The 12,786-nt window shown below is 48.4% G+C and overlaps 1 protein-coding gene across 1 annotated transcript in view; it reads left to right on the top strand.

Annotated features, from left to right (window-relative positions):
- Positions 1-12,786, top strand: part of LOC311106761 (ena/VASP-like protein) — a gene marked incomplete at both ends in the record, with an annotated part of 34,500 nt that overhangs the window by 18,829 nt on the left and 2,885 nt on the right. Inside the window, 3 exons of the mRNA XM_084149155.1 lie at positions 10,158-10,264; positions 12,438-12,477; positions 12,590-12,644. Of these exons, the coding sequence (XP_084005281.1) occupies positions 10,158-10,264; positions 12,438-12,477; positions 12,590-12,644 (202 nt within the window). The remainder of the gene's footprint in view (positions 1-10,157; positions 10,265-12,437; positions 12,478-12,589; positions 12,645-12,786) is intronic.

The raw sequence follows: 12,786 nt of genomic DNA, 5'->3' as shown, positions 1-12,786 counted from the left end.
GAGGATAACCAACCTTCCATTAATGGCAATGTGTCACGCCCTGGCTCTGGGGACTCTTTATGTTGAGCCAGGGTGTTAGTTCCTATGTTTAGTTGTTCTATGTGTTTATTCTAGATCGTTTAGATCTATGTTGGCCAGGGTGGTTCCCAATCAGAGGCAGCTGTAGCTCGTTGTCTCTGATTGGGAACCATACTTAGGCAGCCTGTTTTGCACAGTTGATTGTGGGATCTTGTTCTGTATAGGTTTGTGTTGGTGAACCTTTAGACTTCACGTATCGTTTTGTTGTTTTGTTGTTGGTGTAAAGTACTCATTAAAAGATGTACGCCTATCACGCTGCGCCTTGGTCCGCTGTTTATAACAAATCGTGACAGAAGATCCCACCAAAATAGGACCAAGCAGCATGTGCAGGAGCAAACGCCGGGTATGGAACAGGAGGTTACTCTGGTAGATGTCCTCCTCGGTTGGGGGAGAATCACGGAGGAGGAGGCCGTCCGCTACCGGAGGGCGATGAGGGAGGATGCCCAGGCAGGAGAGGAGAAGCGGCGCCAACGGGGCTGCTGGAGGCAGCTACAGGGCGAGTTTGCGGACTAGGAGAGGAGGCCACCAGGTTACGGGGGCCATTGGTCATGAGGGGGAAGGAGAGTGTAGAGGCACGGCGAGAGGTACTGGGGTGTGTTACCAGTCCGGTCCGGCCCGTTCCTGATCCCCGCACAAGGCCAGTGGTGTGTGTTCCCAGTACGGTCCGGCCTGTTCCTGTCTCTCGCACCAAGCCTGTGGTGCGTGTCGCCAGCCCGGTCCGGCCTGTTCCTGCTCCCCGCACCAAGCCTGTGGTGCGCGTCGCCAGCCCGGTCCGGCCTGTTCCTGCTCCCCGCACCAAGCCTGTGGTCCGCGTCGCCAGCCCGGTCTGGCCTGTTCCTGCCCCTCGCACCAAGCCTGTGGTGCGCGTCGCCAGCCCGGTCCGGCCCGTTCCTGCTCCCCGCACCAAGCCTGTGGTGCGCGTCGCCAGCCCGGTCCGGCCTGTTCCTGCTCCCCGCACCAAGCCAGTGGTGCGCGTCGTCAGCCCGGTCCGGCCCGTTCCTGCTCCCCGCACAAAGCCAGTGGTGCATGTCGCCAGCCCGGTTCGGCCTGTTCCTGCTCCCCGCACCAAGCCAGTGGTGCGCGTCGTCAGCCCGGTCCGGCCCGTTCCTGCTCCCCGCACAAAGCCAGTGGTGCACGTCGCCAGCCCGGTTCGGCCTGTTCCTGCTCCCCGCACCAAGCCAGTGGTGCGCGTCGTCAGCCCGGTCCGGCCCGTTCCTGCTCCCCGCACCAAGCCAGTGGTGCGCGTCGTCAGTCCGGCACGGCCCGTGCCTGTTCCACCGGTGCCTGGTCCGGCACCGGTCAGCTGCTCCACTCCGGAGCAAGAGCAATCTGCTCCACCGGTGTCCAGTCCAGCTCCGGCCAGCGGGACCAGACCAGGGGCGCTACGGGGGATAGCGAGAGAGTGGTGGTCACGCCCGGAGCCGGATCCACCTCCGAGGCGGAATGCCCACCCGGCCCCTCCCCTGTTGTGTTTGGTTGGCGCGGTCGCAGTCCGCGCCTTTGGGGGGGGTACTGTCACGCCCTGGCTCTGGGGACTCTTAAATGTTGAGCCAGGGTGTGGACTTGTTATGTTTAGTTTTCATTGGGTCTGTTCTAGATCGTTCATATCTATGTTGGCCAGGGTGGTTCCCAATCAGAGACAGCTGTAGCTCGTTGTCTCTGATTGGGGTCCATACCTAGGCAGCCTTTTGGCACTTTAGTATTGTGGGATCTTGTTCTGTATAGGTTTGTGTTGGTGAACCTTTAGACTTCACGTATCGTTTTGTTGTTGGTGTAAAGTACTCATTAAAAGATGTACGCCTATCACGCTGCGCCTTGGTCCGCTTCATCATCTAACGACGATCGTGACACAATGCATTTCTTAGCCAATATAAATGCTAGGTTACACAGTTTCTTCTGATAACAGTCTCCAGTATCAACATTTCCAAGCAAACAAAAACATGGAGAAGGAAGAATCTGTAGACATGCTGAGATAAAAGTACATACTCTTTACCAGAATTCATCCAGTCTTCACAAGAGCATAACATATGCAAATATGTCCCCTTTTGTGTTTTACACCTGTAGTAGAGGAATTACATTTCTGAGTGCATGATATTCAGTTTCACTGGCAAACGTTCTATGGATGCTCTTAAACTGCAGTAATTTATGTCTGAGATTATATGAATATGACAGGGCATTCTAACATACAGTGGGGGAAAAAAGTATTTAGTCAGCCACCAATTGTGCAAGTTCTCCCACTTAAAAAGATGAGAGAGGCCTGTAATTTCCATCATAGGTACACGTCAACTATGACAGACAAATTGAGGAAAAAAAATCCAGAAAATCACAATGTAGGATTTTTTATGAATTTATTTGCAAATTATGGTGGAAAATAAGTATTTGGTCACCTACAAACAAGCAAGATTTCTGGCTCTCACAGACCTGTAACTTCTTCTTTAAGAGGCTCCTCTGTCCTCCACTCGTTACCTGTATTAATGGCACCTGTTTGAACTTGTTATCAGTATAAAAGACACCTGTCCACAACCTCAAACAGTCACACTCCAAACTCCACTATGGCCAAGACCAAAGAGCTGTCAAAGGACACCAGAAACAAAATTGTAGACCTGCACCAGGCTGGGAAGACTGAATCTGCAATAGGTAAGCAGCTTGGTTTGAAGAAATCAACTGTGGGAGCAATTATTAGGAAATGGAAGACATACAAGTCCACTGATAATCTCCCTCGATCTGGGGCTCCACGCAAGATCTCACCCCGTGGGGTCAAAATGATAACAAGAACGGTGAGCAAAAATCCCAGAACCACACGGGGGGACCTAGTGAATGACCTGCAGAGAGCTGGGACCAAAGTAACAAAGCCTACCATCAGTAACACACTACGCCGCCAGGGACTCAAATCCTGCAGTGCGAGACGTGTCCCCCTGCTTAAGCAAGTACATGTCCAGGCCCGTCTGAAGTTTGCTAGAGTGCATTTGGATGATCCAGAAGAGGATTGGGAGAATGTCATATGGTCAGATGAAACCAAAATATAACTTTTTGGTAAAAACTCAACTCGTCGTGTTTGGAGGACAAAGAATGCTGAGTTGCATCCAAAGAACACCATACCTACTGTGAAGCATGGGGGTGGAAACATCATGCTTTGGGGCTGTTTTTCTGCAAAGGGACCAGGACGACTGATCCGTTTAAAGGAAAGAATGAATGGGGCCATGTATTGTGAGATTTCCATCAGCAAGGGCATTGAAGATGAAACATGGCTGGGTCTTTCAGCATGACAATGATCCCAAACACACCACCCGGGCAACGAAGGAGTGGCTTCGTAAGAAGCATTTCAAGGTCCTGGAGTGGCCTAGCCAGTCTCCAGATCTCAACCCCATAGAAAATCTTTGGAGGGAGTTGAAAGTCCGTGTTGCCCAGCGACAGCCCCAAAACATCACTGCTCTAGAGGAGATCTGCATGGAGGAATGGGCCAAAATACCAGCAACAGTGTGTGAAAACCTTGTGAAGACTTACAGAAAACGTTTGACCTGTGTCATTGCCAACAAAGGGTATATAACAAAGTATTGAGAAACTTTTGTTATTGACCAAATACTTTTTTTCCACCATAATTTGCAAATAAATATATTAAAAATCCTACAATGTGATTTTCTGGAAAAAAAATTCTCATTTTGTCTGTCATAGTTTACGTGTACCTATGATGAAAATTACAGGCCTCTCTCATCTTTTTAAGTGGGAGAACTTGCACAATTGGTGGCTGACTAAATACTTTTTCCCCCCACTGTATCTGTATCCTGTCACACCCTGGCTCTGGGACTCTATTTGTTGAGCCAGGGTGTGTTTATTCTATGTGTTATATGTCTATGTTGGGGGTTCTAGTTTGTTTTATTCTATGTTGGCTAGAGTGACTCCCAATCAGAGGCAACGAGTGTCAGCTGTCGTTGGTTGTCTCTGATTGGGAGCCATATTTATACTGTCTATTTTCCCTTTGTGTTTGTGGGTTCTTGTTCCGTGTTCGGTCATTGTTACCGTGGACTTCACAAGTCGTTTCTTGTTTTGTTTATTGTGTCGATTATCACTAAAGATAATAAAGTTCACTATGTTCGTTCAACACGCTGCGCATTGGTCTCTCCCTGACGATCGTGACAGAAGAACCCACCATGCAACGACCAAGCAGCGTGTCCAGGGGCAGCTCTTGGGCTGGACATGGGAGGAAGCGCCGGGAGAAGAGACGGTGGAGGCGCGCCGTAGAGAGGAGCAGCGGCGCCAAACGGGTCAACGTCGGACAGGCGAGAGGCAACCCCAGAAAATTTTTAGGGGGGGGCTAACGCCGTGGACGACGGGCCAGCAGGAGACCGCGGCAGAGCGGCCCAGCGGATTGGCAGAGGAGGACGCCAGGTTACGGGAGTCACTGGTCACCAGGGGGAAGGAGGTTGTAGAGGCACGGCGAGAGGTACTGGCGTGTGTTGCCAGTCCGGTCCGGCCTGTTCCTGATCCCCACGTAGGGCCAGTGGTGTGTGTTCCCAGTACGGTCCGGCCTGTTCCTGCCACTCGCACCAAGTCAGTGGTGCGCGTCGTCAGCCCGGTCCGGCCCATTCCTGCTCCCCGCACCAAGTCAGTGGTGCGCGTCGTCAGCCCGGTCCGGCCCATTCCTGCTCCCCGCACCAAGTCAGTGGTGCGCGTCGTCAGCCCGGTCCGGCCCATTCCTGCTCCCCGCACCAAGTCAGTGGTGCGCGTCGTCAGCCCGGTCCGGCCCATTCCTGCTCCCCGCACCAAGTCAGTGGTGCGTTTCGTCAGCCCGGCTCGGCCCGTTCCTGCTCCCCGCACCAAGCCAGGGGTGCGCTTCGACAGCCCGGCTCGGCCCGCTCCTGCTCCCCACACCAAGCCAGTGGTGTGCGTCGTCAGTCCAGCCCGGCCCGGCCTGTTCCTGCCACTCGCACCAAGTCTACGGTGCGCGTCGCCAGCCCGGCCCGGCCTGTTCCTGCCACTCGCACCAAGTATACGGTGCGCGTCGCCAGCCCGGCCCGGCCTGTTCCTGCCACTCGCACCAAGTCTACGGTGTGCGTCGCCAGCCCAGCCCGGCCTGTCCCTGCTCCACGCACCAAGCCTACGGTGTGCGTCGCCAGCCCGGTCCGGCCAGTCCCTGCTCCACGCACCAAGCCTACGGTGTGCGTCGCCAGCCCAGCCCGGCCTGTCCCTGCTCCACGCACCAAGCCTACGGTGTGCGTCGCCAGCCCAGCCCGGCCTATCCCTGCTCCACGCACCAAGTCTACGGTGCGCGTCGCCAGCCCGGCCCGGCCTGTTCCTGCCACTCGCACCAAGTCTACGGTGCGCGTCGCCAGCCCGGCCCGGCCTGTTCCTGCCACTCGCACCAAGCCAGGGGTGCGAGTCGTCAGCCTGGTCCGGCCCGTTCCTACTCCACGCACCAAGCCAGGGGTGCGCATCGTCAGCCCGGCCCGGCCTGTTCCTGCCACTCGCACCAAATCTACGGTGCGCGTCGCCAGCCCGGCCCGGCCTGTTCCTGCCACTCGCACCAAGCCAAGGGTGCGAGTCGTCAGCCTGGTCCGGCCCGTTCCTCCTCCACGCACCAAGCCAGGGGTGCGCGTCGTCAGTCCAGCACAACCCGTGCCTGGGTCACCGGTGCCTGGTAAGGTACCGGCCAACTACTCCACTACGGAGCTGAAGCTAACCGCTCCTGCTACGTCCAGTTCAGCTCCAGCCAGCGGGGCCAGACTGGACCAGGGGCGCTATGGGGGGTTTATTGGAGGGTGGTGGGCAAGGCCGGAGCCAGAACCGCCGCCGAGGAGGTATGCCCGCCCAGCCCTCCCCTGTTTTGCTTTAGTTGAGGCGCGGTCGCAGACCGCGCCTTTAGGGGGGGGTACTGTCACACCCTGGCTCTGGGACTCTATTTGTTGAGCCAGGGTGTGTTTATTCTATGTGTTATATGCCTATGTTGGGGGTTCTAGTTTGTTTTATTCTATGTTGGCTAGAGTGACTCCCAATCAGAGGCAACGAGTGTCAGCTGTCGTTGGTTGTCTCTGATTGGGAGCCATATTTATACTGTCTATTTTCCCTTTGTGTTTGTGGGTTCTTGTTCCGTGTTCGGTCATTGTTACCGTGGACTTCACGAGTCGTTTCTTGTTTTGTTTATTGTGTCGATTATCACTAAAGATAATAAAGTTCACTATGTTCGTTCAACACGCTGCGCATTGGTCTCTCCCTGACGATCGTGACATATCCATTCATCATCATCAATAGTGTCTCCCAGGTCTTCCTCATATTTTTGTTTGACATGTTTTGTGTCATCGGGAAAAGCCTATATCAACCCTTTATACAGTTTGGATTGGAAATCAACTTTAGAGGTTTGTCAGACTGCCTTAAAATAGTTTCAATCTTTGAAGCTTCTGGCTTGTCCAGTGTTTGCTGCTTAGAGAGAATAGAATGATGTATCTGCAAAAGTTCACAGACTGGTCTTCCCTGATTGCCTGACCCTGCTGAGACCCCTGTCACCATCTGCTCCTGCTCAGATGAGGCATGACAAAGAATGACCTTGGTGTACATTTATACATTGATTCTATTATTGGATAACATAATGGTTCAATAATAGAAATGACCATCAACTCAAGATGGAACTTTGTATCCATTCACTGGTTGTTAAAATATCATTCAACATTCACCTGAGCTCTGTAGACTGGTCTTCCCTGGCTGTCTGACCCTGCTGGGACACCTGTCATCATCTGGTCCTGCTAAGACATGATGAGCATAGTGTTGTGTACTGACTGTGACCATGACAGTGAAACCCGTAGAGCTGTTTATAACGTGTCAGTGTGAAAAGTAGGGAATTAGCTAGGGAAACTGACAGATCAATTATGTTACATTGCTATACTGACTCACATTGCGCTGTCAAAAGATGTCAGAATATCGGTCTTCAATCGTTTGGCTGCTGGTTTCATCGTTTGATTCAAGTCTAATGTGATTGAGGCAAAAATAATAGCTAAAGTCAGTGAGCTCGCTAACGTTAGTCAACTTTTGGCTAGATCTAATGGTACAGTGCATTCGGAAAGTATTTAGAACCCTTGACTTTTTCCACATTTTGTTACGCTACAGCCTTATTATAAAATTGATTAAATCATTTTTTTCCCTCATCAATCTACACACAATACCCCATAATGGCAAGCAAAAACTGAAATATCACATTTACAAAAGTATTCAGACCCTTTACTCAGTACTTTGTTGAAGCACCTTTGGCAGCGATTACAGCCTCGAGTCTTCTTGGGTATGACACTACATGCTTGGCACACCTGTATTTGGGGAGTTTCTCCCATTCTTCTCTGCAGATCCTCTCAAGCTCTGTCAGGTTAGATGGGGAGCGTCGCTGCACAGCTATTTTCAGGTCTCTCCAGAGATGTTTGATTGGGTTCAAGTCCGTGCTCTGGCTGGGCCACTCAAGGACATTCAGAGACTTGTCCCGAAGCCACTCCTGCGTTGTCTTGGCTGTGTGCTTAGGGTCATTGTCCTGTTGGAAGGTGAACCTTCGCCCCAGTCTGAGGTCCTGAGCACTCTGGAGCAGGTTTTCATCAAGGATCTCTCTGTACTTTGCTCCATTCATCTTTCCCTCGATCCTGACTAGTCTCCTAGTCCCTGCCACGGAAAATCATTCACACAGCATGATGCTGCCACCACCATGCTTCCCCGTAGGGATTGTATTGGCCAGGTGATGAGCGGTGCCAGGTTTCCTCCAGACATGACGCTTCGCATTCAGGCCAAAGAGTTCAATCTTGGTTTCATCAGACCAGAGAATCTTGTTTCTCATGGTCTGAGAGTCCTTTAGGTGCCTTTTGGCATACTCCAAGCATTCTGTCATGTGCTTTTTACTGAGGAGTGGCTTCCGTCTGGCCACTCTACGATAAAGGCCTTATTGGTGGAGTGCTGCAGAGATGGTTGTCCTTCTGGAAGGTTATCCCATCTCCACAGAGGAACTCTGGAGCTCTGTCAGAGTGACCATCAGGTTCTTGGTCACCTCCCTGACCAAGGCCCTTCTCCCCGATTGCTCAGTTTGGCCGGGTAGCCAGCTCTAGGAAGGGTCTTGGTGGTTCCAAACTTCTTCCATTTAAGAATGATGGAGGCCACTGTGTTCTTGGGGACCTTCAATGCTGCAGAAATTTTTTGGTACCCTTCCCCAGATCTGTGCCTCGACACAAGTCTGTCTCGGAGCTCTACGGACAATTCCTCGACCTCATGGCTTGGTTTTTGCTATGACATGCACTGTCAACTGTGGGACCATATATAGACAGGTGTGTGCCTTTCCAAATCATGTCCAATCAATTGAATTTACCACAGGTGGACTCCATTGAAGTTGCAGAAACATCTCAAGGATGATCAATTGAAACAGGATGCACCTGAGCTCAATGTTGAGTCTCATAGCAAATGGTCTGAATACTTATGTAAATAAGGTATTTCTGTTTTTTATTTTTAATAATTGGCAAAAAATTCTAAAAACCTGTTTTTGCTTTCTCAATATTTGGTATTGTGTGTAGATTGATGAGGATAAAAAAAAGAATAAGGTTGTAATGTAACAAAATGTGTAAAAAGTGAAGGGGTCTGAATACTTTCTGAATGCACTTTAAATCAACTGGCAAAAATGTGCCAAGTTAATTTACTTCTGTTGAAACGGGACAAAACAAAGGCTACAAAACATTACATACACACAACAGCTGTTAGATACTGCTACCTGACAGATAGCTTGAGCTGAACTGGCTGTGGTAGCTAGTAGCTAACTAACTAGCTAGGTCATACACTTCAGACAGAACCTCAGTCGAGAGGGGATGAAACATGTAATGCATTAGCTAACGTTACATGTCAGTTACACTACTAACTCAGCACTGGGAATAAATCCTTTTTTTTGTTAACACAAACAGCAGTTACCTTGCCAGCTACATCAGTCAAATTAGGAGTAGCCAGTTTCTGCTCTGCTTGCTTTTACAATTTGGAGAAAAAGCACATTACACACAGACAACAGCTGCCTCTGTTCGTATGCTCTGTGGTGTCCGCAGGGTCCTATATCCAGCTGTCTGATACCGCCAAACAGCCTACCCGACCGCTCTAAGGCGTCCGCATGGTCCTAAAGTACACTGATGCTGTTTTTTGCAATTATAAAACTGGGGGGGCCAAAAATGGTGCGACTCGAGTTTCGCCATGAGGTGGAAGACGGTGTCCCCTCTCTCTGGGCAGTCTCACTGGAGGAAAGGAAGGAGCGAGCAGGGACCGTGAGAGGCGGATCCTCTGCTTCTCTCTCTCTCCCGCCGCTGAGACTAATGCCGTGTACAAAACAACTGGGAACTCGGAAATAGGACATCTCCGACTTCAGTTCGTTCACGACAACTGGGAACTCAGAATAAAACGAGATCTGACTGGGAAAAATCGTTTTGAACAGTCATCCAACTGAAGTCATGATTTTACTTCTATTTTTTTTCGAGTTCCCAGTTGTCTTGAAATCATCATGACCGTCAGATGCAGGTATCATCAGTCCAGTAAAATAAAAAAAGCACATTATTTGCAAATTATTTCAATTTATACTCAGCTGTGCCTTGCAAGTGCTACACTAATTGATCTATTTTGTTATCAACGCTCGAGTTTTGAAATATAATATGGTCTGAGAAGAACAATATTGGCAGGCCAAGCATAGAGCCAATATGCTGTGATAATGTATTAGGCCTACTGCACAAACCCCATTCTTACAGAACTGTTTTTATGAGGTTAATGTTAAAAAATGTAAGTCATGAGTGGTAAATCTCGGCTTGCTTTTTGACTGATAAAAGTGATCTTGACTCAGAAAAGGTTGGTGACCACTGGTCTAAAGTCACCTTCTCTCCTCCTCTTCTTTCCTTCATCTGCACTGATCTCAACATAGGATAGGTGAAAGCACAATGTTCACCAAGCCCAGCTCTTTCATATCAGTGGAGATTAAATAGGTTAAGGAGGCCCCTTTAGACCATTAACTTGTTCTCCCCCCTTACAACTAGGTTACATAACACACTCTCTGGTCTATCCTCTCCTACCATACTGTGTGTCTCTCTCTCTTCTCTCTACAGCCTGAGGACTCTAACTCTTCAGGATCAGGGACCAAAAACGAAGCCAACCGGACGAGTGGCGGCAGTGGGGGACTGATGGAGGAGATGAACGCTCTGCTGGCGCGAAGGTCAGAGCATAGAGTTAGAAACACTAGAGCAGGCATTCCTATTCAGAGCATAGAGTTAGAACTAGAGGTCTGCGCGGGACTGATTTATTCATCCCGCTCCCACCCACACCCTCAGTTTTTCATACCGCACCCGCCCACACCCACTGGCTTTCTGTCCGACTCCTACCCGCTACAGCAAGAACTGGTCCCGAACCCAACTGCAGTCCTGCAATGTTATTTTAGGCGTATGTGACGCAACTCACTTGGCAGCCATGTCGCAGCGATGATGCGCCCTATAGGCAATATCAAAATGCGCAAAAATAACCTAAGAAATGTATTTAATTAACAGAGATTCTCACGTAGTCCATTATATTAGGCTATCTGTATTACTGGTCTATATCAGCCAATAGGCTAGATGTGGTTTGAAGAGAGCAGAGTTGGAGAGACTTGCACTTTCTAATTAGCTACGTTTTATAGCCTACCTTTTAGGAGTGGGACAATTTTCAGACAGAGACAAATATGAGTGATCAATATTTATTTCCAAGCAATGTAGTAAACTATAGCCTAATCATATTTATGAAGTACATTTCCTTGGAAAGATAACTTCCCCGTGCTTCTCTGCCCATGCATAGGCGACTGAACTTGAAGCAGCAAGAATGATGAGTGGACACTTGCACTTCTTTTGAGCTACTTTTTTCATATAGGATATAGCCTACCTTTTAGGAGGACAATATGCAGGCACATACATGGGTAATCAATATTTATTGAAAATTAAAAGGCGCAATGCTCGCTCACCATAGTAGCCTAAGCACACATTGCGCCTTTTCTTTTCCAATGATAACATTTTTGGATTGCACCTCGACTCACGTTGGTTGAGCGCCCTCCACTGTTTTGCATTATCAATATTTATTTACAGACACTGTAGTAAACTATAGTCTAATCATTTTTAACTTAATTTCCTTGGAAAGATAACTGCCACATGACTCTCAGTCCATGCATAGGCAACCCACTCTATAGAGCCCCACAGTGGAGGTGTCACAACACCCATAAAACCTAGCAGTCAAACAGGGAAATGGTTCCATTAATTTTAGAAACACTTCAAATAAGGGCTGTGTTTCGTGTAGGCTTACCCTGGCGTGACGTTTTGATAACCATGTAAATCTCTCTCGGACAAGGTGACTTTTATCAATATATTCTGCTCTATTTACTCTCAGATTCGATAATGCTAATTAGTATCAAAGTAGTCATCATGCAAGACTACAAATCCCTGCAAGCTCCTGCACTTCATCTCTAGCTGACACCGTTGCTAACAGGTATTGTGTCAATTTAAAACTTGCACAAGACTGTTCACAGAATTGTCAATTTAAAGAAATTTAGCTAATTTATTCATTACTAAATGTAGCGAACATTAGATAGTTAATCCAGAGATTCTTACCTTTGCCTCGATTCGGCAGTCTCGTCCAGATCTTCATGGCATTTATAGTTCTTTATGATAATCACATTAGCAGCTAATTAGCATTACATTTTGGGGGAGTAAATACAGGCGAATATATTGATAAAAGTCACCTTGTCCTAGAGAGATTTACACGGTTATCAAAACGTCACGCCAGGGTAAGCCTACACGAAACACAGCCCATATTTTAAGCCTCATTTTAATGGGAAAAATGAATGGTGGAAAAACGATTGGAACCATTTCCTTGTTTGACCACTAGGTTTTATGGGTATTATGACTCATACTGTGGTACTCTATTTAATTGAGACCACACATATACTAGGCCCACTTGATCTTGCACGCCCAACTAGGAAAGGAGAGGTAGGCTACTTAACATGAAGCAGCGAATTCTGAGTGTGTGAATAATGCAACAAAGATATGCTTTTAATACAATAGGTATTCTAACGTATACAAAGCAGAAAGACGAACGTTTCAAAATAATCTGCAGGACAACATAAATATTTTCATCCCAAAGTCGCCTGTCTGACCACCCGCTCCCAAACACAGCATGAAAAATGCTGACAGCGCCGCAATGATCTCTATCTGGACCCGCAGGTCCCACAGGAATGTAGCCCTCTTGTTAGAACAACAGACATTTCTATTCAAAATAATGTCTAGTCATATGTGGAGTGGACATGTTGAATGTACAACTTTGATATCAAACTGAATGAGGCTCTGACTTGAGGCTTCTTCTTGCCCCAGAAGGAAAGCAGCATCAGAGAAGCCTGAAGACAACCAAAACGTGGGTGATGCTAACTGATGATAAAACACTGACTTATGACTATTTTTATCATTACCTTTATGACTCACTTCTCCTTAGTTGACCTCAATATCTTTCTCCTGTTGTTTTGCAGGATGACCCCAATGGGTCCCCTTCACCCGGCATCAGGGGTGGACAGAACGCCACAGGTACTCCAGTCATATACAGTTTATATATATATATATATATATATATATATATATATATATTTACATTTTTGTAATTTAGCAGACGCGACTTACAATTAGTGCATTCATCTTAAGATAGCTAGGTGAGACAACCACATATCAC

This window comes from Coregonus lavaretus, assembly GCF_964263955.1.
Source record: "Coregonus lavaretus genome assembly, chromosome: 31".
NCBI lineage: Eukaryota > Metazoa > Chordata > Actinopteri > Salmoniformes > Salmonidae > Coregonus > Coregonus lavaretus.
This window is presented reverse-complemented; position numbering and strand designations above follow the sequence as displayed.